This window comes from Prionailurus viverrinus, chromosome A2 (genome assembly GCF_022837055.1).
Source record: "Prionailurus viverrinus isolate Anna chromosome A2, UM_Priviv_1.0, whole genome shotgun sequence".
NCBI lineage: Eukaryota > Metazoa > Chordata > Mammalia > Carnivora > Felidae > Prionailurus > Prionailurus viverrinus.
Window position 1 is genome coordinate 161244674 of NC_062562.1, and position 27694 is coordinate 161272367.

A 27694-nucleotide genomic window follows, 5' to 3' on the forward strand; every position below is an offset into this window, starting at 1 on the left:
GAGTCAAAGAGTTGTGGTTTTGTGATTAGAGTTGCAAACTTTGGATTACTGTTTTCTTTAAAATAGTAATACAATTAACAATGGAAGGACTTGGGAAGAATCAAACAAAGGGCAGAAGTGGGATAGATGTGGGTAAGAGAAAGAATAGAAATGAAAAAAATAAATGTAGATTTTTACTTTATTTCCACAATTTTCTTGAAGGACTTGTCAGGGAAGATAAATATAAGCTATTGATTTATGAACAAGAAATCAAAACTTTTTCCTTTTTTTTCCACCTTCTAATTACCCTTTTCCCCTGAGACTTGGACAGGCAAAAAATCCATTAGAGAATGATAATGAATAACATCTCATACAGAAATTGCACTCATGGAAGGATCGTGACATAATATTCGCATGCAGAATATCTGGTTTGAAACCCACTCTCTCTCTATCACCACCACTTGCTATGTGCCAATTATGAGACAGTAATTCCTCCGGGATATAATGTAGTTTATTCAGGGCATTCATTCAAGCTTTAAAAAAAATTCAAAGAGACAGAGAACATATGAGGTTAATATTCAAGTGTTAATGAGGACCTAGGTATTGTGAACTTACATTGTGCTAATTAAAAATAATTGCATGGTCTTAGAATTAGGGAGCTCTCACAGGGAAGGTCTCCAGGCCACTGCTGCCTCTCTGGATTTCCAGCATGGTTGTGCAAAAGTAGTTACCAACAGGAATAACGAGATTCTGGGAAAAGTAGGTTCTTCAACCAAATTCACTAGGGCCTGATTGAGAGCAGAAAATCAAATTCATGGTTTCAAATGATAAATATTTTAGTAGATAAATTTATTTTTGAAAGAAACATTAAGATCAGAAGGTGACTTAGTCCCATAGACTATCCTATTCTGAATGTCACCAATTCACATATGCCCCAAGCCCCTTTCAAGGGCCAAGAACAACTGTTTTGTCATTTCTTGGTGCATCCGTATTTTCCATTAAAAGACTTCTTTGTTAATTGAAGGGTGGCATGTCCAGTGAATGAACTTCCCCTTTTCTAGCCTCTTGTTCCTGGTCCCTACACAAGTCTGTAACAAGTATGTGGGCCTTCCACTCTAAGAGAGCAGGAAAGTGAAGACATTCATAAACCATCAATACCCAAAATGTCACATTACAGCATTTACTAGCAAATGAGCTATAAAATTATTTTATGCTTCTTTCTAATTTTATATCAAATCATTAGAAGTGAACTTTTCCCTTTCTGGGCAATCAGGAGAGGACTTACGATGTTCCAAACATAACCTTTATATACATGTTAATTTTTGACTTGTGATTAATTTTCTAACACATTTCATCCTTGACGACTTCTAGAGATCCATATGCTGTAGAATGTAATAATGGGAAGGATATACGTCATATGCTTACACACCTATCGCAAATTATACGTTGAAAGGGTCAAGGAGAGCCAACATAAGAGAGCCACCATAAGGTCAGAGCACCCAACATAAGAGCTTGCACATATGAGCCAAAAATAATTATTTTATCTGAAAGATATTTCTCTCTTAAAGTTATAGTAGTGAAACATGGTGGAGAATCCTCCTCCACATCATCTATAAGTTGGAAAAGCTTGCATGTAGGGTGAGGAGAACTTGGCCCAGTCACTTGGCACCTATATGTCTGTATTAGTTTCTCAGGACTGCTGTAACAAAGAGCCACAAACAAGGTGAGTTAACAGCAAATTGTTGCCTCACAGTTTCGGACGATAGAAATCCAAAACCAAGGTATCTGCTGGGTTGATTCCTTCTGAGACCTGTAAGGGAGAATTTGTTCCATATTCCTCTACTAGCTTCTTTCTGGTGACCTCAGACATTCTTTAACTTGTAGTTGGCATTCTTTCTGCATCTTTATATGGTCTTCCCTTGTCTGTATCTGTTTCTGTGTCCAAATGTCTCCCTTTTATGAGTCCAGTTGGGTTAGGCCGGTTGTAATGACCTCATCTCAACTTAGCCATCTTCAATACCTATTTCCAAACAAGGTCACCATCACAGGTACTGGAGATTAGAACCTCAACATCTTTTTTGGGAAGGATATGTTTCAATCCATAGCAGCGTCCTTTGTGAATCATCAATGTTCATGTGAGAACTGAAGCCATGATACAGAATCACAGATATGTGCTTTCTTCTCCATTCCCTGGTACCTTAATCTTTTAATCATATGTGTTTGTATGTCTTAATCACTACTTACTATGGTATCCAAGATCTTTACTGTCATAAATGGAGGATAATATTACATGCTGTGAATAATAATATTATAGAGCTGTGAAAACAGTTTTTAAAGTGGAAATCTTAATATATTTGATAGCATAAAATATATTTATACATCAAAAATTACATTTTCAAAGCTATTAGATAAAATAGGGAAGACCAATATCAGAGAACACAGATTTTAGTCTTCATTTATATTACAGCCAATTTAAGTCAATAGAAGAACGCTGACAATAAATGGGCAAAACTCATGGCTGTACACCCCACAAAAGATTTTGAAAACCTCTCCAATATACATTTGAAAATAAAATGTCCAATTATTAATCGAAAATGCATACAAAACAGTAATGAAAAGTGATATTTTTCTTTTTGCCAAATAGGACACTATTGTTTTCTTCTTATTTTAAATCAGAGTCTAGACAGTGCTGGTAAAGATGCATTTGCAGACAAAGTTGTTGCTTTTATAAAAAAATTCTCCAGAATCTAAAATCGATCATCAGAATTTAGAGCTCACTTCCTGGTGGGAGAGAGGTGGTAACGAGTCCCTGACAGCCGCTAACAGAGCATGGCCATCATGGATTCCGGATGGTGAGCAGTTACCTTATCTTCTCACACCATTGAAGGAAGTCTACACAGAGGCAAGAAGAGGGCCTTGGCTTTCAAAAAGAGAACTAAATACAAGCTCACCAAAATTTGTTGCTGGGGCAAGAAACGAAACGTTATCTTTTTTTGTGTATTATTTTTCAAAATTCACCAAAAAGCGTTGGTTTGAGAATGAGAAATACCCACTTAAAAAAAATGAATCTGTCTCACACATTCTAACAACAACTCCCTCATGAATTTAGCAATCTCTGTCAATGATTATTCTGTTTTTGTGTTCATGTTCAAATTCCTACAACGGTGAGGTCATCACACAATTCCACCAACTAGTTCCTTTCCCTATAATTTGGCTTACATAAATACCACCGCCCTGAAATATTGGAAGTCCCTCACACAGGCTCACTAAATGTATCGCCTTCTTTCGGTCCTCTTTCTGTTCCCATTTTCTGCAGCAGTTCAGACTCTTGAGAGTTCTTCTCCTCAGACGTAGCTCCTCCTTTATATTCTGTCTACACTCTGACCATTCCTTACTTGTGCTTTATCTGCTGGCACGTTAGGCCTATTGCACATCCTTCCTCTTCAACCCTTTGCTCTTCCCTCTGCCAGAGAGTTGACAATCGTTCAGATGCCTCATGCCGTGGGTGCGCACGCGCAGGGGGAGTGTCTCGTGGCCCCTGGTGGGGACTGAGAGGGCAGAGGATGCACATGTTGTTTACCTCAGGGCCATATGGACCTTTAAAGCTCAGTACAACCTTTGACTTTGTTCTTCCATCTTTGTTACTCTCCTTGATACTTTTGTTACTCGGCAACACAGGGAACGCATATGGTGCTTAATAAAATTTGTTCATTAAGTAGAGCAGTCATAACATTTTTATATAGTTGTAATAAGCAGAATAATGCTCCCCACCCCCAGTGGTCCTATTCTGTGGAACCTGTGAATATGTTACCATATGCAGCAAAGAGACGTCATGATTAAGTTAAGGCCTGTTGCATGAGATTATCCTGGATTGTCTGGGTGTGCCTACTGTGATCGGAGGGCTCCTTAAAACAGAGAAAGCGATGTGACAGGGAAAGCAAAGAATCAGAATAATAGAGTATGAGGAGGATTGACTTAGAGATAGAAAGTTGGGACAATGAGCAGGGGATGTGGGTGGAGTCTAGAAGCTGAAAGAGGTGAGAAAATGGACTCTCCCCAGACTTTTCAGAAGGAGAACAGCCCCACAGACACCTTGAATTTAGCCTGGGAAATCCACCTCAAACTTCTCCAGAACCATAAGATAATCAGTTGGTGTTGTTTCAGTCCGTTAATATTTGCTTATTTGTTACAGCAGCCACGTGAAACTAATAAAGCCATACTTTGTCATTTTCCATTGTGCCTAGTATGATACCAGACAGACAACATTCATTGTTTAGTAAATGTGTATAATATACTTAGGATTCACCACTTTCTGGAATTTTACGTGCTATGAAATCCAATCTAATGTGTTCAATCATAGTATTTCTGAACCTCTGAGATTTATTTACGAATATGTAGACTAATATGAGACCTTTTATTTGGGACTAGAAGTCACAGCAGAGAAAAAATTACTTTTCCGATAAATCAATGGACTTGATGAGTCTGTTTATTTCCCCATCGGCCCAATTGCCTCTCTGCTCTTCAGCAGTCTCCTAGCAAAACTCCATCACTGATGATGGCTCACACTCTTTTCTTTCTTCATCGGCTTCTGCCTTAGCCCTCGTGCTCTCTCAGCTCCTCAGGCTTCATGTGCACAAATTGTACAACCCAGCTATGCCTCCACTGGATACCAAGCTAACCGGCTGAGGCCTGCAGGGTAAATGCTTTGGTTAGCTCATTCTCTGCATTAAAATGTCAATATACTCAGTTCTTTTTGGTTGACAAAGTGTGTGTGATTTCACTTAATCGTTACAATAACAGTGAAGGAGGTATCGTTGCCTTCATTTTACAGCTAAGAAAACTAAAAGTTAAAGGGAGTTTCTATGTAGTAAATGACAGAAAGGAGATTTTTTTTTTAGGATAATGTTGAATCAACTTTTTTTTAATATGAAATTTATTGTCAAATTGGCTTCCATACAACACCCAGGGCTCATCCCAACAGGTGCCCTCCTCAACGCCCATCACTCACTTTCCCCTCCCTCCCACCCCCCATCAACCCGCAGTTTGTTCTCAGTTTTTATCTCTTCATTCCTCATTCAGTTAAAAAACTAATACAGTTTCATTATACCGAGCTGTACTTGCCATCTTACCTCCGTGCCATTCTTCCAGATATGTATTTTGCAAGTGTATTTTTAATGATAGTGTAACTAACACACATTATAAGTAGTATGGAAAACAGAAAAGTATGAAGTTTTTTTTTTTTTTTAAATTTTTTTTTTTTTTTCAACGTTTATTTATTTTTGGGACAGAGAGAGACAGAGCATGAACGGGGGAGGGGCAGAGAGAGAGGGAGTCACAGAATCGGAAACAGGCTCCAGGCTCTGAGCCATCAGCCCAGAGCCCGACGCGGGGCTCGAACTCACGGACCGCGAGATCGTGACCTGGCTGAAGTCGGACGCTTAACCGACTGCGCCACCCAGGCGCCCCAAAAGTATGAAGTTTTATCTCATCCATAGTCTTATTAATCAAAGATGATCCCTGTTACCATGTGGGTGCGTTCATCCAAGTATGTTTCTTTAGACATGTCTTTTTATTTAGGGTTTTATTTTTTTTGATTTGAGACACACAGAGAGAGATTGCAAATGGGGTAAAGGGGCAGAAGGAGATAGAGAAAGAAGATCTCAAGTAGGCTCCGTGCTTAGCACGGAGCCCCACACAGGGCTCAATCCCTGAGTCGAAATAAAGAGTCACTCAACTGACTGAGCCACCCAGGCACCCTTATTTTTATTTAGGGGTCTGTATCCCACTCCCTTTTCATTATTTTGAGTGAAGTGGGGTGGCATTCCAGCCTTATTTAAAACTCTACTGTCTTGCCTTTCAGTGTTCTATTTTTTCCCCTTTTATATCTAAATCTAAAAAAGGAATTAGCCTACGCTTCCAGAGTTAACTTTTTTCCAGGATTGGAGCAGGGTCCTTCAACATGCAGTCAGGACCAGCAGTATCAGGCTCACTTGGAAGCTTATTACAACTGCAAATTCTCTGCTGGATCAGAATCTTTGGGGGGAAGCCCAGGAATCCCCATCTTAACAAGCTGTCCAGTTGGTTTTTCACACATGATAAAGTTTGGACTGAAGTACTTGGTGTCCATTTGTGTCGATGAGGCAAAAGCAGCCAGAAGGCCAGTTGTAGGTTAAAGTCACGCAGAATAACAGTCACGCTGTGAAGACAAAGAGACAAGCCGCTTGCACACCCAGATTTCCCTCATCTACAAGCCTTCAGAATTGGCTCTTAGTTCCTCACATTAAGGTCTGTAGCCCTCTTTAGAGTGCTTAGATGCTTTCTTAGACGTGCAGGAGTTACCCGCGCTTACCATCAGATCATGCTTTCGTTAGTTCTGATGGCTTTTCTTAAACATCTACCATGTTAAATTGCATGGAGTAGGAAGGAGAAAGGTATCTTCTAGACCCTCCCCACAAGATAATTCACAGTCTTAATAGGAAATAAAATGGTTGTATATGCAATTCCATTACCAACAGTCAATCAAGTCCTAAATGGACTCTAAATCAGGTATTACAGGATGTGAGATGAGCAACGGATGCCCCGGATTGTACAGAAAGATTGGTGTATTGACCGGACCGTTGACTAGGGAGGCCCTCCTTAGGAAAGGAGGACTGTGAGTAGGACCTAATTAATAAGTAGTATATTAATCATAAAAATTCCACCTCTTAAATGTTGACCGTGGGCCAGATAGAAAGGTGAAGCAGTTGGTGTTGTCATATCCTCCAGCTCTTGTCACTGTATTGCAATGTACCCGATCCCTCTTCTCCAGACAAGGCTAAGTGAGATCAAGCACTTTACCCGTGTTCTATACATAGTGCTTTGCAGGGTCAGTTCAACCCAAGTCTGTTTGATTGCAGAGTCCTGTTTCTTCGCACTTCTGCGTTAATTGTTAACTCTGGTAGAGAAGGTTGGTAGACTGAGAAAGAGGCTTGTAGTGTATTGCAGATAAAGTTAACCCCAGAAAGGGTGAGCAAGATCCTGTGTCAAATTTGCCTGACCAGTGTGCGAGGTTTACACTGGCAGGTCACCAAAACCAGGAGACAGCTCTTAGGTTTGTCGAAGGTCTTGTAGGCATAGATAGCGATCTGGGATGTAATATCACAGAGACTGAAAAATCATTACATATTTTTTTAACATAATGAAAGTATGTCTTAGGACCAGACTAACACTGGGTAAAAAGAATAATTTGTTGGGAAAGTGAAGAGATGTTTGGGTAAGACGACCAATTAATAGTGTGATTACTGTAAACAGATACCACACGATAAGGAAAATGGGGTGTTTACCGGGAGAAAAGAGAGTGACTCATGATTAAATATTAAAAAAAAAAAAAAGAAAGCTTTTAATGGCAGATTGGCCAAAGGGTCTAAAGGGAGAACTTTAGAATTCTAACCTGACATTCTGGATCATTTTGAGCTACCCACAAAAATTGTAATTATCTGGAGAGAGGTTACAAAAAAATAGGAGCCGGTTAGAAATGGTGCGTTTAGGTCATTCTGAACTCTTTTTCTTCCTAACTCCCTACACCCACCTGGTCTCCGTCTCCAGTTGATTTTAAAAACATGTGAGTCAGTGCCGTATACTTTATCCATCCTCGCACTTTCTTATGGAAACAGTCATCCTTCCCCTGGCCTATGGCAATGACAGCCTCTGTGAGCTCATGAATTTCTGAATCACTTCCCTAAAATCTATTGTTTTGCTACAGGAGTTTTCTCTCTAAAACCTACATCTAATTATAGCATCTTCCTGCTGAAGGGTTTAAAAACTCTTCCTCGCTGCCCTTTATTGCAATATTTTAGTTGGCATGGCATTCGGAATTAGAGCAACCATAGTTTATTATCCAAATAAGAGACTTGGGAGACTGAAATTGGGCATATTAATCATCACACTGGGACAAAAGGCGTGTGAGCCCTGCATAACTTTCCATCTTCACCCCTTCCAGTGGCACCTTAATGCGTGAGTAATACCACAATAATTAGTGAACAGACCCTACTCCAAAGGCTCTTTATCTGAATTGCTTACAGCTGTATTTGTGTTGCCTAATCCCTGCTCAGCACATCATAGGTACTCAATAATTTGCAGAAAGAATGGAAGGAGGAAAGAAGGGTTAAGTAAAACAAAGCATTTGAGAATTGTTTTAGTCTGGTGTGTGGTTGTTGACGTGAAATAGAATCGGAGGCCTAACATCTTGGCGAGGAAACTACAGGCAGCCAAAGGGAGGCACGGAGAACATGGAAGAGGAGAGGAAAGTGAAAAAGGGAGGTCCTGGAATCAGACCCATCGTTGAAGAATGACAGATCCCAGCCATGTGAATTCCAGTGCACTTTCCCAAAAGACTGTACTATGTGTGCATCTGATGATAGCTCTTTACCAGAAGTAGTTCTTAGTTTTGGAAAGACCTCTTTCAATCGCTTCTCGGCCTTTTGGCCAAGAGCAAGTGTGGAAAGACATCTTTCAAAGTCATCATAAATGTCAGTGTGGAGCTGTTTTAAAAAGTCTTCCCAATGGTATTCCAGAAGTTGTAACTACAAAGGGGGTATGTAAACGCCCATTTTGTATTCTAAAAACAGATGCAGTCTCTGTGAGAAAAGAAAATGTGTTGGGAGCATGGGAACAAAAGGGAAAACAATGAAAAGGAACCTGTAATTTAATTACATTGATGTCAGCTTTCCACAAAAACTAGATGTGATGTAATTAATACACCTATAATAAAATGAAGCAGGGATGTGTCTTTCCTTTTTTCTTAAATGAAGGAAGATTAGAAATCCCATGCTGTTTGAGGAAAATTTATGCTATCTATGCAAAAAAGTGTGTGTGTGTATATGTGTGTGTGTATATGTGTGTGTGTATGTGTGTGTGAGAGAGAGAGAAAGAGAGAGAGAGAGAGAGAGAGAGAGAGGGATTTTTCTTTTAGCCCAACAAAACAACCAATATTTATGGCCTTTCAAAATAAAGCCCCCTACAGTAAGGAGATGACATATATAAATAACTACAGATTAAATATTTTTTCAACGATCATGAGCCCTAATGCAACATTACATTTATTTAACAATTTATTGTTTGGTTTATATTTTTTTCCAACTATAAAGCCATAGCAGGAACCCGCTATCTTTGTTAGGTCAAAAAGGCTTATAGAGTAAGAACCAAATCATGAATTTAAGTGTAGAGAAAAAGAATGCCACTCCCAACAGGAGGGTATACCGCTCGCTAGTGGCTGGCCAGTATTGGATGTGGCTGGGGCACCTATCTGGGGAGCCATTTGCGCTGCACCTTTCTCATGTAGGCTATTCTGTTCCAGCGATCTATGAGCCTTCCTGTGAAGCATACAAACACCTGGGCCAGACATCAAATTACTACTGGATAGATCCTGATGGCAGTGGACCGCTGGGGCCTCTGAAAGTCTACTGCAACATGACAGGTAACAGTGCCATATTTATGTTTCACAAACATTCCTTTTCTACGTGTTGAGCATGGACAGTACTACCCAGGTATATTTCTTCTGGGCCACATTCTTATCTCAGCATGTAATAAGCTATGTATTGTTGGATTTGTTCCATAAAACGGTGAAATGTATTTCTACAATAAAATCTTCTAACCTGTTTTTTTTTTAAAGTCCACCTTCTGACTTGAGCAGGACATAATTTTAAAATATCAGTATGTAGGGGAAAAACCCAGAAAGTGAAATTGAAGGTCGAAGTCCATAGAAAGGGCTGACCCACGAAGCAGCCTCCACGAGTAACATAGACTGCTTGACTGTCCATACTGCCCGTGTGAGGGGAAGCTTATGGACCATTCCAGAGCTTCCCTGGGCCCCCCAGTTACAGAAGGAGACTTTCTGGGTACTGAAATCCTATTCTGGCATCACCTGCATCTTTCACAAAATGTATCTGGAGTTTTCTACATCAGAAGAGAACCTAGTTTTTCTTGACTTCCATATTAAATTTCAGGGTTATGAAATGAAATTGTGGGGTTCTTGTAAACACCCACAATGTGTAAGATATACAGGTGTCTTAGAGCAGATTTTCCATCAGATACTTAGTAATGTCTTACCCTCCAAAGTAGAAAAGTGTGGGGCATGTACTATTCACTGGCTCCAGGAGAGGATCAGCATTTGATGGAAACTGCTGAGGCATTTGATTATAACAGTAACGATGATTATATGATGCTATTTATGATGATTACTACATGATCTGTCTACTGGGTGTCAGATACCATGATGAATTCTTTACTTACACCACCTGGTTTACATCCTGGCTCCATCGATCTTGGGCACGTTATTTATTAAGTTTAATAACTCAATAAGCCTCAGTATGTTTATCTGTAAAATGGGTTAATAGTAATATCTATATCTACTTCATAACATTATTACATAAATTAAAGAAATAATGTATGTACGGTTCTTCGCATATTATCTGACACGTGGTAGACTTTTAGTAAATGTTACCCGTGAGCAAGGTATTATTGTTTTTTGAAGGATTAGAGAGTTAAATATCTTGTTTATATTATTCAGACAAGATTTAATACAAATCTGTTTGAGGCCAATGGTTCTTAAATCTGGCAGTGCTTTAGAATCACGGGTTTCTTGTTCTTATCTTTGTTTTCCGTACTTACTGGCTCAACCTCTGGAGACTTTGACTGAGTAGTTTGTTGGTTCGCAACCCTCCAGGGAACTTTTCTGGTGTAATCTGAAACGGAGGGCAGGGAGAGAGGCAGGTCATTCCAGGTTGGCAGGTGGCAGTTTTAAGCACAAGCATGGCAGCAAATTCTCAGAAGTTTCTAAAGAGGCCTTAACTGGGTCCAGTCACATGTACCATACAGGTGTTCTCAGCATCGCATCACCATCTCAACTCTGTTCTTGGAGCAACCTCTAGGAGAGGAAAAGGCTAGTGGAACCCACATTCCAAGGACAGGAGAAGGTGACATTTGGAAGTGAGAAGACTCGGAGTGCTTGGGTTCAGCTTACGGGACAATCAGTAGTCACATCTTGTCGATGACATTCCCCAACATAGGTGCGAAATGGAAATAGGATTGTGCCACTCAAAGGGAGAACCCCAAACAGCGTTGAGGGGAAGCAAACCCTGTGGAGGACTCCCCGCAATATCAGGAAGCCAGGGATGGCCCAAAACAGAAGGAGAATGATAAAGACAGGAATATAGTATGTAGAGAAAATGATAAAATGGTAGCTGTCCTCCCAAAATTATCTTTCCATGCCAAGAACTCTAAACATATCCCAGAGAAGAAACCCATGTACCAGAAAGCTTGACGTAAGAGCATATTGATGGTTGTACTTGTCAGTGCACTCAAGTCCTTTCTTGTTTACCTTCATTTTAATCTTCCTTGAACTCAAGTATAATCGATGAGAACTGGATTTAATCTGTAAGAATCCTGATTTTTATTTCTTCTAATATATACAAAATATGATTATAGTTTAACCCAATACTCTAAACACATCCGGACAATAAAGAGTACAGTACCACCTTATACAGTAAGAATATGCTTCTTGTATCACTCAAGATAGTTATGAACACCAGCGTGTCAGGGACCATTGAAGGCCAGCTGGCATTCTTGGCCTTTTGCCACCCATTAACCCTTCCTTCATCTGGAAAGAACACGAACTTGACATCATTAGGACAGCATGGTACAACACAGGTTGGTTTGGGCTGTTGCATTTCCAAGAAATATTATGTTGAAGAGGAGGAAGGAATGACAGCATGAATAATTCTAGAAGTCTTGATATATCTATCGCTCTATATCCTGAGAAAGTGAATATGCACCTTACTTTATAACATTTGTGTTAAAGAGTAGAGCTGTCCTACTTCTCAGTGACCCAAGCATAATTGGGTGTTACCACTGTTGAATATATCACGTATTTTTTAAATGGGAGCAAAACATCTTCTCTGGGGAAGAAACAATGTCTTGGCAGGGATCATTCTTTTTTTCTTTCTTTCTATGGCTGGGGTGGGATGGGGGAGAGCTTTTCACTTGCACAGAGATGTGAAAAATTTAAGGAAAGGGACCTCGCCGACCAATAATTTCTGATGTAGATTTGGTGGAAAATAAAGACACTATTGAAAATTACTTCTGATTTAGATATATTCTTTGGAATCCTAAACTGTCAATTCAATTACTAATTTAAAAGAAAGGACAAAGGAAACAAAAACACAATTAATTTAGGTCCTGACAGGAAAAAGGAAGTCTCCCTTGATTTTGGGACAAGGAGTTCCTCCAAACAATCATGATTACCACACTTCTGTCAACGTATGTCTCCACATTGTATTTGTTTGTTCAACATTATCAAATAAGTACTGTATTCCTTATCCTCATTATGTTTCATATTGAATCATAGGGGAGGACTTGAAGTGTGTCCCTTTTAGAAAATGTTATTGTTCGATTCAGTCCACAATTTCAACCTGCTGATATCTTTTGGTCACCTAAGCTCACTGTTTCTGTTATATTCTCAATTTCTTCTTTACAATACCTCTGGAAAATCATCCTTATTTCCATCACCAATTCCTAATAATAGTTTCTTTAAAAACTAAACATGCAACTACTACCTGACCCTGCAGTTGCATTCCTGGACATGTACCCCGGGGGAATAAGGACATGTTCACATGGAAACCTATATGCAGCTTATCACAGCAGACTTAGTGGTAATAGCCAGAAACTGGAAAGAACCCAGATACCCTTTAACAGGTAAAAGGCCAGACAGACTTGGTACATCCATACCATGGGATACTCTTCAGCAGTAAAAAAAAAAAAAAAAAAAAGAACTCTTGATCCAATGCAAGAAAAATAAATCTCCAGTGAATTATGCTGAGTGAAAAAAAAATCCAGTCTCAAAACATTGTATACTGTCTGATTTCATTTATAGAACATTCTTGAAATGACAAAATTATGGAAATGGAGAACAGCTTAATGGCTGCTGGGGGGTTAAGGAGGGATAGGTGGGAGTACAGAAGGTGTGGTTATAGAAGAGAAACATGAGGGACTCTTGTCCTGATGGAAATGTTTAGTATCCTGACTGTACTGTGAATATCCTGGTTGTGATGCTGTACTGTAGTTTTACAAGGTGGCACCACTGGGTCAAGTGAATGAAGGGTACAAGAGACCTGTCTTATTTATCACAACTGCATATGGATCTATATTACTCAAGGAAGAATTTTAATTAAAAATATATAATACACACCAAAAAAATCCCAAAGAATGTGAATATTTTCACAGTCTTTATGGAAAAACAGTAAGAGTGTTTGAGGATACCTCTACAATCCTTTTTCCAGGCTTTTTTTTTAATTTATATATCCACTATGCATCAGGAATTGTGCCATGTGAGATAAGTGGATAACCAAATGCCTTCACAACTAATAATAAAACACATTTAAAAAGCAAACAAATAGGGGCACCTGGGTGGCTCAGTCGGTGAAGCGTCCAACTTCAGCTCAGGTCATGATCTCATGCTTTGTGGGTTTGAATGTGGCCTCATGGCAGCTCACAGCCTGGAGCTTGCTTCAGATTCTGTGTCTCCTCTCTCTCTGCTCCTCCCCCCACTCACACTCTGCCTCTCTCTCTCTCTCTCTCTCTCTCTCTCTCTCTCTCTCTCTCAAAAATATATAAACATTAAAAAAGGCAAACAAGTAATTTTTCTATCAAGAAAAGTAATGGAATTCTGAGGACATATTTACTTTGGATACTGGATTTTAGATAATGCCTTTCTTGGGAAGCAACTTTTTAGCCAAAATCTAAAGTTTGAAAAGAGACAAAGCACTCAGGAAGGTGAGGGGAGGAAATGAGCCCTGTAAATTAACTCTGCAAGGCATGAAAGAGATTGTTTCCTTCCAAGAACCTGAGACCCGAGTGGCCAGAGTCTGGAGCATAGAGAGCCTCGGAGAGGGGCTCAAAGTGAAGTTCCCAGATAGGCAGGGCCAGAGCAGACCAGGCAGTAAGGGTGGGGGTACATAGAAAAGCTTGCTTTTTATGTTTTCAATTATTTTTCAGCACAGGGGGTGGGACTCCATGGAAAGGTTTTAAGCAGGAGAAGGAGAGGGTCTTCTTTAAAATTACCATTGGGGGTGCCATGAGTCACAGAGTAGAAACACTGAGACTGGTTCTGGAGTTTTTGTGAAAGTCCAAGGAAGCATCATCTACTTCTTGAACTAGAGTGGTCACAGTTTAAGTGAGGAGAAAGAGATGAATTTTAGATCTATTCTGAAGGTAGACTTGTCAGGATGGATGACAGATTGGGTGAGCATAGCTAAAGACAGTTATCAAGAATAACTCCCGAATATGTGGACTGAATGACTAGGTGAATTACAGTGCCATTGGGAAATGTGGACAATTAAGGGAAGAACAGATTTAGAGAAAATTCAAGAAGTCAGTTTTGGCATAGTTAAATGTGAGGTGCTGTATACCATCTAACTTGAGAATCAAATTTTGCAGTTACAGTAAGACCTTACAAAGGATATTTGGGTTAGGTATAAATGTGCTAATTGTTAGCATATGAATATATGACAAGTAATATCACTTAGGGCTTGATGTAAATAGGGAAAAGGCATCTTGGGAATGAGCTCTCAGGAACTCAGCAGAGATCAGGTTTCTGATGATTAAATAACATGTAGGCGTCTAGGAGAATGTAATTGAGAGTAAGTGGGGAAAGAGCATCTAAGAGCATTTTGGGGAGAAATGGGTCATCCCTATGGATGTTGAAGTGACTTCTTAGGTCTTAGAGAATGAAAATAAGTTTTGAGGATGGAGAGTGACTGAATCAATGAAAATGTCTATGATGAACAAGGCAATGCACCTGAGTATAGCAAGTAATGGCAAGCAGGAGGCAGGGAATGTGGTATGGCTGGAAGTGACCAACCTCCAAAGGTCTGCATGGACAACTCTAGGAAACCCTAAAATCAGCAGTTACCCTAGACTCAGGGACCAGCAAAATCTCCCACAAAACAGTGGACTCATGAGCTGAGTCTTAAAGAACAAGTGGGTGTTGTGGGGCCTGGAAAAGTAGCGGAGGGGGTGGGAAAAATTGATCAACTCATACAGTGCTTTGTACGGCATGCAAAAGCAGTTGAAATTTGGTCCTGAGGGAAAAGCAAGCATTTGATAATACTATATTTTTTTGTTTTGAGAGAGAGCGCAAGTGAGCAAGGGGCAGAGAGAGAAAGAGAGAGAGAGAGAGAAAAGCAGGGCTCACCTGGGGTTTCTGTTTTTCACAGAAGCAGGGCTCATGCTCACCCGATGTGGGACTCAAACTCACCGACTGTGAGATCATGACCTGAGCTGAAGTCAGATGCATAATGACCAAGCCACCCAGTTGCCAAAGCATGACCTTGAGTAGAATTCTCCAAAGGAGACCTAGACAAAGAACAGGGAGACAAGTTAGAAAACCCCTGTTGTAATCCAGGAGTTGAAACTGAGATTTAAGGTGGTGACAGTCAGGTTAAGGAGGGGATTGACTTCATGGATATTTAGGAAGTCGAGTTGGCCAGACTGTGGCTGGTGCGATAAGAGTTGAAAACGATGCCCAGGTTTCTGCCTTGGCTAATTGCATGAAGTGGAACAAAGAAAGCCAGGGCCACATTAGGAAAGGGGCGTGCCTGGTACAGCTGTGCCATAGGCAGGTACCACTCTACAAATGCCCTGTAGGACTTTGAGCACTATCTCAGTTTCTGGTTCCCTTGTTAGTGAAATGTAGGGACTGAAGTGAGAGGATCTCTACACTGACTTCCGTTAAAAAAAGAGAGAGAGAGAGAGGGAGAAAGAGAGAGAGGATAAGAAAAAAAAGAAAAAGAAAAATTCTATTATGGAACATGAAAGAAAAATGTCACTACTTGCAGTCAAATAACCTAGAGACAGAATCCTCTTATCTCAAATAAGCTTGAATTTACTCGTTTCCTGCCCAAGTCTGACATAAATTGGCACTCCTCATTTTCTATCATGAGGCAGGTCTCCTACTATGCAATTCTTCTTTTGACTATTTGCAGTTCAGGGCTACATGGCTTGGAAATTAGGGGGTACCCTAAATGACAGAGCACTTCAAGTACTGTGGAGTTGGTATTGAGGAGAGAATGTATCCATTGAAGTCTTTTGTGGAAGAAGACATCGTTCTACACAAGCCAAAGCCTGGTTTGCTTGTTTCGATCTTAGGGCGTATTATAAAACGTAGGCACGGTCACCCTTGCCAGGAGGTGACCCTCTTTCTCCACTCTGACCCTCTCTCTGAGAATTTGCTGTTGTAAATATGACTTTCATGAACATAAACTATCATATATTTTGAGTATTTACCTCTGTTATCCGTGCAGTTTTTTTTTAACATTTAAGCTCCTAGTTCTATTTTCTTAAGATGTTTACCAACATCACTTCCTAGAAACCTTGAACTTTTATATTTGAAGCTTCATTTGCTTCTTTCTGCCCGCTGATTAATAACAATTGTATATAAAGCTAGATCCAGCCATTATCCTCAGTAAGTAAGAAACTTACTCCTTATATCTAAATCAAAAACAATGTTTTTCTTAATATTCTGTACACTAATTCATGTTCTTTATAACCCTCTCTGCATTCGTGTTTAATTTTTTTTAATTTAAGTAAGCATCTGTGCTGTAGCGTGTGAAGTTGGAAGTCCAAACACCTCCTGTATTCTTCCTAGAACTAGTTTTGTAGTTTTATCAAAAAAGCCATTAAGCTTGTTTACATAATTTGTGCTTTATAAAGCCCTGGGATTTAGCTGATCAAATTCTATTATCCTCTATAATGGTAAAAGCTGTTCATGTCTTTTTAATCTAATATTTATAGAGAGCTTGTTACTCAAGTTCCTAAGTACTTGCACTCAGTAATATCATTTTATTTATTATTATGCTTCTCAGAAGTTTCGGCAGTGAAGTAAAGGAAATGAGTCTCTGGTGGTGCGTGTGGCTTCCTGGGAAGTATCGTGAACCTCCCCAACCATTCCTGCTCATATACCCTTCCCCCCAGCAAAGCAAAGCGGGTCCTTCTCGATCATATTCATTTTCTTCGCAGCTCACAATTTATTATGTCAACGTTTCCGTCGGTCAGGAGTCGGCCACGGGTTAGCAGGCCCACTGCTCAGGTCTCACAGGCTGAAATGAGGGGGTCAGAGGGGCCGTGATTTCCTCTGAGGCTTGGGATCCTCTTCCATGTTCATTCATTCAAGTTGCTGACAGAATTCAGTTCCTTGTAGCTTTAATGAGGGCCCCGTTTCCTTCCTGGCTGTTGGCTGTGGATGCTCTCAGCAAATCCAGGCTGCTGTCCCAGGTCCCAGCCATGAGTCCCTCTCACAGCTTGGCAGTTGATGGATCTCTCTGGTCTCCAGACTGTCTCTCAAGAGCTCGCTCGAGTAGGTCATGCCTACCCAGGATAATTACCTGTTTGATTAACGGAAGTCAATTGATTGGGGGCCCCATCGTACTCGCTGATCCTACCCACATTCAAAGGGTGGGGCCTAGCAGGGAGTAAACCCGGGTGACAGGAATCTTGGGGGCCATCTTTGTATTCTTCTCACCATACCTTGCTACGAATACCTTTGTGGAGTATTCATGATTCCAGCCGCATTCATTCTTATCTTTTGAGTAACAGTGCCACGTTTAGTGTGTAAAATATTAAGCTTTTTTTATTATCATTTTTCTTAGAGTCTTTAGCATATTGTTCAGTTTAGGAAATCTTGAAAATATGATTTAAAAAAAATAAAAACTGCTTACCAGCTCCAGATATGAATTACTAACATGGTAGGAAATGTGTCATAAAGGCTTTGCATTCTATACTTGAAGCTGTAAATATTCTCGAGGCAAACTTAATGTTAGGCGGTATTCTAGGTGGATTACCCGTGTTAACTCGTTCATCATCCAGTAGTTCACAACAACCCCACAAGGTAGGTCATGATTAGGAATACTAAGCCCTAAGTCACACAGCAAATCTTAGTAAGTTATGGAGGTTGACTTCTTAGGGTTGTGCGATTCAGAATCAGAGGTCCTAGTTACTCTGTGTGTGTGTGTATGTGTTTGTGTGTGTGCACACTCATGTGCACATATGCTTGTGTGTGGTGTGTGGGTGTGCATGTGTCTGTGTGGTTCAAACACTACTCCTCATTTTGGATTTTGTAGTATGATCTGTAATATTATTTCCAAAATGAGCACCTCTTACCCATATCTTTCGGTGATCGTTATCATCAAAACTTCCTTACACAGCTCTAATTTATTATCTGTGGTTTGGACAGCATTTTTGCTGTAAACTATTTACTTCTTAATTGAGCAACAAATGCCTTGGGGTTTTTAATCAGAGAACACATTTTACATGAAATCAGAATCGAAACCATTAAGCAATTATTATCAGTTTTAGCTCTAAATTCAACTACAAGTTACAGTTTTCTGAGAGCTTTATAGGATAAGTCATATATTTCCTATCTACCTAGGTTAGCCATCCCTTAGGGTTTGAGCCCAACTTTAAGGATAATTTAAATTCTGTTGCCAATATCTAGTGATTTTGTCAATGTAAAATCTTACTCCGAATCTAACCAAATCTGGTGTGAGAATGTAATGACATTGAATGGAATTGTGTTGGGGATCATAGTGCGTAATATTTAATGTGATCACAGTGCCTCATTCTTCCCTTTTCTGCAAGGAGACCAGCAAGAAATGAGGACACACGCAGCCCCCCTATTCTCTGTGAAGCTTATTAACATCCGCAGACCGGGCATTACTATGCTTCCAGTCCCTTGGTGTTCCCATGTGTCATGAACTATTTCTCTGATAAATTCGTGGCCTCAAGTGGAAGCCTCAAAACACTGGCTTCTTCCATTTTATTCCCTCTGCTCATTTATATTTTTTCTCATCACAGGCCTTTTCTCTCCCTTTTCCGTCTCCTAACCCAGTGCACCTCCTCCTTTGTTAACCTGCACATAGAAGAGCTCTCCTTGGCGTCTTCTCTTAGGACGTCTTCTCTTGGCCGACCTCTCACAAACTGTCTTTGTTAAAAAAAAAAAAAAAAAAAACCTTTGTAATCACTCAGCAACTCCTGCCTCGCGTGCTCAGCTATTTCAGTTCCTCACAATCAGTATAAATCTTTGAATTCAATTCTGTTCATACAGCTTCAATTGAAAATCTAGGAACCAACTCACTGATCAAACACAGCCTGAAAAGAGAGCTCTTCTCCGTAACTGATTACCCACTTGCCCAAGACTCCCTTCCGGATTCATACTTTTATTCCGCAGATGGCTTTCACCTGCCAGGCTCTCTTTCAAACCTCTTCATTGTGTGCCAGTCACAGTGATAGGTTAATACCACAAAAGCTCTCGAATGGGTTTCGAACTTAAATCGAGAGAAGGAGAGGAACGCTATTAGAGGCGGGGTGAGGCCCATGCCATGGGACAGGGTCTGGGAGGGAGTATGGGATGCCATGGAAAATCAAGAGGAAACAGCTTTAGAGCTATAACTGGATCCTCAGGGTCACCTCTGGAGCCTCCGAAAGGGTACCCCAGGTGCAAATGCACCCACCCCCGAATATTTTTACACGCCTTCCTAGACAGTATTTTAAATACACTGCCCTTTGGTGCTTTATTATTTATTTATTTATTTATTTATTTATTTATTTATTTTCAGTATATGAAGTTTATTGTCAAATTGTTTCCATACAACACCCAGTGCTCATCCCAAAAGGTGCCCTCCTCAATACCCATCACCCACCCTCCCCTCCCTCCCACCCCCCATCAACCCTCAGTTTGTTCTCAGTTTTTAAGAGTCTCTTATGCTTTGGCTCTCTTCCACTCTGACCTCTTTTTTTTTAAAGCAGTGCCTTTGTTATGTGATCTCCCCCTGCCTCCTCCGTAGCCAAGAATGGCTTCACATTGTCTATAGCTAAGGGCTGTTGAGTCGTCTGACATTTGGGGTGTGAGACTCTTATCTAGTCCTCTGTAATCAGCTGATCAGGCAGGAAGGAGGGGGGAAAAACACCTTGGGAGATCCAATTAAGGTCAGCTTATTGCTTTACCGTCAGAAACCAAAGAACACGAGAATCATTGCACAGGCCTGCCCTAGGAAGTCCTCTCCTCTGCCTGACCTCAAGCCAGTATGTTTGGGTTTCTCTCTCCAAACCCTACCCTTTTCAGTTTTGTGGGTCACCTTTCATCCCTTCTGAGTAAACAGATTTCCATATCAAAAGGTTTCTTGCAATTTTGTTGAGAGAATCTCATAGAGCAGCTAATTTCTTGTTTTACCTTAGCTTGGTCCAATCGATGCAACCGAGGAAGTTACAATAAACTGTACCAATAGTACACGTTGCCTAAACTGGCAAATATTGGAACCATATTGCCTGGGACTCACTTAAGCCAATGCCCTAAAGCTCATCAGTGTCCTACAAATGACTGCCACATGGCAGCATCTGTCTCATTTGTGAAGAGAGGAAGTAACAAAGTTGTCAAAAATGTCTTTATTTCATTGGTGGACAGAATGTCCTCTGTTAGGGCTGAACTCCCTTCACATCATGCTCTGTTTTCAGTAATATTGTTGAGCAAAGACAGCATTAAAAAAGTGAGACCAGGCAAGAACAACATCATCATCGTCGCCGTCGTCGTTTCTTCTTTGCTTGTCTGTACGTCTATTTTATTCAGTCTTCCCTGGGGAACCATCTTGGCCCCTTCTGCTTTTCCGTCCTTTCTCAGTTTTTAAGAGACTGTAAAATGGTCGTGGGCATCTTGCTGATGTGTCTACATTCTCCCACCCAGACTGTTTGCTGTCTGTGTCTGGGGCATGCTGTCATCGTGAAACCTCGCGTTGCCACACTAGTGTCGTTCAGCTGGGAATTCCTCACCTCTCCCTGTGCTGGATCTCATGCTTCCCATGATCCCTGTCTCCCTCAGCCTTATCTCTCTCTGTTTCTGTCTCTCTCTCTCTCTCTCTCTCTCTCTCTCTCTCTCTCTCTCTCTCTCTCTCTCTCCAGCACCACACACCCTCTGGTCCCTTCATGATCCTTTACTAGGAACCGCCCCCCACCTTCTCTCTGGAAGTTAGCATGTTTTTTTTGTCCCAGATGTTCTGAAATTTCACAACATGCCTTAGAGTATGTCTATTTCATCCATTTGCTGAGTGCTCACTTTCATGCTGGCAACTCCTTACACTTCTTTTCGTTGTTCTCTTTGTGATTTTGTCTCTTCTGATTTATGTTCCCTCTAGAATGACTTTTCATCATGACTTTAATCAAAGAACTCTTTTTTGTTCCTGAAAACTTCCTTTTTACAAAATTATTTAAATTAATTAATTCATTTATTTATTATTTCAGAGTGAGCAAGAGACATGGGGGAAGGGGCAGAGAGAGAGAGAGAGAGAGAGAGAGAGAGAATTGGAAACAGGCTCCAGGATCCCATTTCAGGGCTCGATACCGTGACCCTGGGATCATGATCTAGGCTGAAATCAAGAGTCAGTTGCTCAACCGACTGAGCCATCCAGGCGCCCCCTGGAAATTTCCTTTGTAATGGCATTCTCCTGTTGCTTCCTGAATGCACAGCCTTTGCTCGCATCTCAAGGATAACAGACATCTTTTTTCTTCATTTTCTCTAAATATCTTTATTTTCGTTTTTTTTTTCTTTTTCTTTTTCCCCTTTATTTCTAGGCTCCTCAGCTTTCCTCAGATTCCTCATAATGATTAGCTATGTGTTTGTTATTAAGAGTCACAGGGTCTGGGCAGCTGGGTAGTTTAATTGGTTAAGCGTCTGACTTAAGCCCAGGTCATGATCTCATGGTTCATGAGTTTGAGCCCTGCAGGGGACTCTGTGCTGACAGTGTGGACCCTGCCTGGGATCCTCTCTCTCCCTCTCTCTGCCCCTTTCCCACTTGCATGCATGCTCTCTCTCTCTCTCTCTCTAAATAAGTAAATAAACTTAGGATGAAAAGAGTGACAGGGTCTTGTTGACTTTAAACTTCAGGGTAAGTTACCACATGTCCTGGTGTGCCCAGTATAGACCCAGTACAGCCCTCCTGCCCTCATGCAATCATTAACTTCTCTCCCTTTTACTCTCTCACACACAGATTATGTGCATATATAACATATACTCTGTGATTTTTTAGAAGTTAAGTGCCATGTATATCCACCATCCTAATCTGGAAACCCTTTACTTGTTTTTAATCCCTTATTTTAATACTATAAGAAGTAAATAGTTTCTGAAACATGACTTTTAAATTTATGGAAATCTATTAATTTTAAATATCTATTAATATATCCCTTTTATTTAAAGGATGTCATAATTCTTAGCACTTATTATCAACTCTCTATAAGAGGGTAGATGCTTTCGGGATGCCTGGGTGGCTCAGTCGGTTAAGTGACTCTTGGTTTCAGCTCAGGTCACGATCTCACAGTTCATGGGTTTGAGCTGTGCATCAGGCTCTGCACTGTCAGTGATTCTCTCTCTCTCTTTCTCTCTCTGCCACTCCCCTGCTCACTCACTCACTCTGTCTCTCCCAAAATAATTAATTAACTTTAAAAAATTAAAGCAAAGGGGTGCCTGGGTGGCACAGTCGGTTAAGCGTCCGACTTCACCAGGTCACGATCTCGCGGTCCGTGAGTTCGAGCCCCACGTCGGGCTCTGGGCTGATGGCTCAGAGCCTGGAGCCTGTTTCCGATTCTGTGTCTCCCTCTCTGCCCCTCCCCCGTTCATGCTCTGTCTCTCTCTGTCCCAAAAATAAATAAACGTTGAAAAAAAAAATTAAAGCAAAAAGAAGTAGATGCATAGTATCATCTGTAGTATTCTGGTTATTCCTTACAACAACCCTGAGAGGTATTCGTGTTCCGATGTTGAAGACATGTGACCTGAGACACAGACAGATTGTAATATTTTCCAAACAGCTCATAAATACTTTTAAACATCTTATCATCTGTGGGTGCATCTATAAGACAATTCACAAGAATCTATGTACATTAAAGAATATAGGTTTGGATGAGAGACTTCTGTAGCTTTTCAGGGAATAAATTTATCACTTTTCCCTTCTAAGAGATTGCAACATTCTGAGAAACCCTTGTTCTTATAATTAAAATCATGTAAATTATCATGACTAGTATTATTTAAAAATTGTCTTCCTCTGTTTCTGATTTCTGGTTAACTGGAGTCTAGGCTGTGATCTAGGCTTGTTCACTAATGAATCCAGCACCACCTGTATATATGTGGCACTAATAAATGCACTGCTGTGAGAAGACGGATGCCACTTTGGCTCTCTTAGTAGATGGACGTTGCCGGCAATAGTTAGAGATAGACAAGTAAGCATGAGTAACTTCATCTAACTCAGCACCCAGTGAGAAAACAGGTGTGAGACAAGCCTGCCCTTCCTACAGTTAGAAGACATGTGTTTATTAGCAGTGGGCTCAAAAGTTGTCTACACAGCCTGTTCTGTAAGCTTGAAAGTCCCAGCTCTTTATCCCTTTAGTTTTTCCAGATGCTCGGTGTATGGACGTTTTTCTTACACCAACTAGGAAAGCAATGCAGGAGAGGGATCGAATTTACTTTATAATTGCGATCAGACAGCCAGAATCCTCTAAATCAATGGATGAAATAGAACTACTGAAGAATCCAGCCTCAGTCACCCTTATGAGGAATAAAAAGCAAAGGGTTCCCTAGACTTTATCCTTTATCCTTTTGACGCAAGAGAGGGAGAATCTCTAAATTATTTTCACCGATCAACTTAAGCAAACACCAGTGATTTCACCATTAAAAAACCCATCCCCCATAATGTAACTAGCAGTTCATTTATGCTAATTAACAAACCATGAGGTCTTGAGCAGAAACAAGTATACCTTACACATTTGTACTATCTACCTCTGAAATGTGGTCTTTTAATGAAATACTAGCCACCCTCCTATGGAGTGTGTGTTCTTGCTTGGATCAACCCTTGGATGTCAGCTATCTGATATGCATGGAATTATATCAAGCTGTCTTTGTGAATGTATTTTAGAGGTAAATTACAGACCACAAAACATATTAATTAACTGCCCAGGTTGCCTACCAAGTACTTATAAAAAGAAACTATGTCAACATAAGTTATTAAATTTGGGAAAAATTTGCAAGAGATGGGTACTTCAACATCAGCATGTTGGCTAATTGCTGTAAAGCACAATGATGAGTTAGGTCTGAGTAATAACCACCAATGCTGTTACCGAGTTTATTCATCAGACTCCTAAATCGCCCTTGCTACTTCTGAACTGCATTTCCAGGCCAGCTTGAACAACATTTTCCTTTAATTTCGTCTTGTTCCTTTCTTCTTTCTCATGTCCTTATTCTCAGAGCCTTCCCCCGAATGTTCTCCCTTAGAAGAAGAAAGATCTGATACGGCTCTAGCATATTAATGTACTATGTTACCTCCTCCAGAGGTATTTCCATTTCAAAAATAATAACAATGGGAATCAAAATATGGAGAAGATACTTTCAAGCAAGCACTTCCAAATTCTCTCGAAGTCATTCCTATCCATAGCCCCCTTCTGCTGGTCTATACAGAAAATCACAGTCCAAATGATTTTTAAAGGTTATCCCATGTGAAGTTTTTGTCTGTTGAGACCTAGCAAGCCACTATGTTTATTAACCATTCTGTTCTTGCTTTTGCTTCAGTATCTACTTTATAACAAGTCTTTCTTTTTCCCCTTCCCCTCCCTTTCATATTCCATACACAAAGGTTAAAGGAAGGTAAGATTAGAAAAAAAATTGAATTAGATATTACATAGGAAAACACAAAGGAATAGTCTATGCAGTAGAATAGTTACTGTCTGGAAAGAGAATTACTGTTAGCATCATATTCCCAACACTTCCACTCTTCCCAAGTTCTGTCTTATTTTTCTCTTTTTTAAATGTTTATTTAGAAAAAGAGAGCACACACGTGCACATGGGCACGTGAGCAGGGGATGGACAGAGAGAGAAGGAGAGAGAGAATCCCAAGTAGGGTACATGCTGTCAGCACAGAGCCTCATGAGGGGCTCGATCCCACAAACCGTGAGATCGTGACTTGAGCTCAAATCAAGAGTCAGACGCTCAACCGACTGAGCCACCCACGTGCCCCCAGGTCTGTCTTTTCTTTGAAAGCTCTAGATTCTATTTATGTAAAGATTCAGATTCCCCTTATATAATCATTTTTAATACTTTGAATCCTGATCTTCATTTGTATTTGAAAGTAAAATACTCCAACTTCCATAGAATGTGTGTTTCCTCTATCATGGCAACACGTTGCTAGGATCTGTATTATCATTACGGATAAGTAAGAACCCAGCACGCTCAGAAGCTTCTGTGAATGCTGAGACTTTCGTCATCATGTTGTTTATCTACATGATACAGTTTGGTTGTCAGTTATAAGACTCTTGTTTAGATATTTTTGTTAGTAGTAGAAAGTCAAGGGGGATAACAGAGCCACTTAAAAGAGGAGATTAGAAGGAGGTTGGATTTAGAGATTGATTGTTAAAACCAGTGATATTTTCTTTCTCCCATTTCAAGCCCTGGGCAGAAACCTTGTAAAAAAAAAACATTTGCATGGATTATCATGGCCCCGGTGAGCTTCTGACTGTGTTGCGATGTCATTTAAATGAATTTTTGGTGCCCGTTCAATTTGCCTTTAGCTCTACAGACATGGTCCTATTCATACTGATTGCTCTCCCTTTCAGGGGAGAGCACTTCATAGTAGTGTGATGAAGGAAAGAGGGAAAAATGTCCAAAAAATAGTCAATGTGTTAAATCTTTCTTTTTCAGCGTTCCTATGATGTTTTAATAGACTCCAAGTCTATTAAAGATGCTCCTTGATAATAATAATCTTGCTTTAAAGGGGATGCTAATTTCTTGTGTCGTAATGGGAAAATATTTAGTGTGCAGATGATTCCGAAAACATAAAAATCATGCAAATTTTATAAGTGTGCAAATCTCATTTCCTTTAACAAAATTACCCAAAAAAAGCCATTTCTTTGTATCACAGAAGTATCATTTTCAACATAAATGTAACTCCTCCACCATTTGCCCTTCATAAAGCTTATTATCTTTAAATCAAATTCAACTCTAGTTTCTTAGTTTCTCACTGCAATTATTTAACAATACTGAGGGGTTCCTGGTTAGCTCAGTCAGTTAAGCGTCCAGCTCTTGATTTCGGCTCAGGTCGTGATCTCACAGTTCGTGGGATCGAGCCCTACGTTGGGCTCGGCACCGACAGTGCAGAGCCTGCTTAGGATTCTCTCTCTCTGCCCCTCCCTTGCTGCACGCGTGCTTTCTCTCTCTCAAAAATAAGTGAATAAACATACAAAAAGGAGTACTGAATGTCTTTAATAATCATGCAGAAAAAATAAATTCTGAAATATCTTACAAATCCATCTCAACACAATCTTTAAGTTCACACTTGGACTTCCCAGTTCCATCAGTAGATCCTTACTTGATGTGGTTCATAATCCCTTTCTAATTCTGATCATTAGCCTATTTTCTTTTTTTTTTTCAATTTGAATAACTCTATGATTTGATTAGTGGCAACTTTAATGGTAGCTGTGATAGAGGAGGGTTCTATCAGACATTAGACAGAGTGTGAGTCATTTCCCACTCATGTAAAATATCCATGTTGATTACTCTATGTTATCCCCTGGGTACAATTTTTAGAACTTTAATGTGTTTACCTAAGTTTGTATAATTGTTTATTTATGTAACTAATATTTATTAGTGCATATTATGTGGCAGGCACTAGGGATACAACAGAAAACATATTAGACATAACATCTGTTTGTGTGGGGCTTATAGTATTATAAATGTGTATAAAATTATTTCAGATAATCTAGCATGGCATATGAGTAGCTAAGTTATTTCTAGTAAAGACATTGAATTATTCAAATGAGAAAAAGCTATAAAGTTATTAATGCTACTATATCTATTAATTTACAGCAGTTTCTGAGAGCAGAATCATTTATTACCTTAAGTCAGAATTTCCCAAACTTTACTGATTTGTTTACCATCTGCACAAGTTTTGCAAAGCCCACCGACCATCAATTTAATTATTTAAAAAACATTTTTTTTCTGGGGCGCCTGGGTGGCACAGTCGGTTAAGCATCCGACTTCAGCCAGGTCACGATCTCGCGGTCCGTGAGTTCAAGCCCCGCGTCGGGCTCTGGGCTGATGGCTCAGAGCCTGGAGCCTGTTTCTGATTCTGTGTCTCCCTCTCTCTCTGCCCCTCCCCTGTTCATGCTCTGTCTCTCTCTGTCCCAAAAATAAATAAACGTTGAAAAAAAATTAAAAAAAAAAACAACATTTTTTTTCTTTATATCAACTCACTTGTTTTAACTTCCTCTTATCCAAAGCAACAATACCCATAAAGCTTTTGTGTGTAATACGCTCAACGTTTTTTCCCAATGTGCTATTAAAACATAATGTGGGCATTTAAGAGAACTAGTATAATAGGATAGGATACTTCTCAAAGTGTCAGTGGTACACACACTCTCAGAAATTCTTAGGCTTGACAAAACCTTTGTACCTAATTTAAAATTTTCCTTCTGTGAAACAATTAACTTGTCTGGCCTTGGAGCCAGAACTGTAACTAGCATAACCCACACATTTTCAAAATCGAATGCCTTTTTTAAATCCAAAGAAAGCTTATACATGAGGACTTTATTTTAAAATACAAATACTGTAGTTTGGTAGTAAATGATAGACCTGGATCCTAATCTGTTATTTTGCTAGCAGTTG

General features: G+C 40.0%; 1 protein-coding gene across 1 annotated transcript in view; it reads left to right on the plus strand.

Moving 5' to 3' along the window:
* CNTNAP2 (contactin associated protein 2) overlaps positions 1 to 27694 on the plus strand; it is a 1382613-nt gene that overhangs the window by 661002 nt on the left and 693917 nt on the right. Inside the window, exon 12 of the mRNA XM_047837856.1 lies at positions 9314 to 9433. Coding sequence (XP_047693812.1) covers positions 9314 to 9433 — 120 coding nt within the window. The remainder of the gene's footprint in view (positions 1 to 9313; positions 9434 to 27694) is intronic.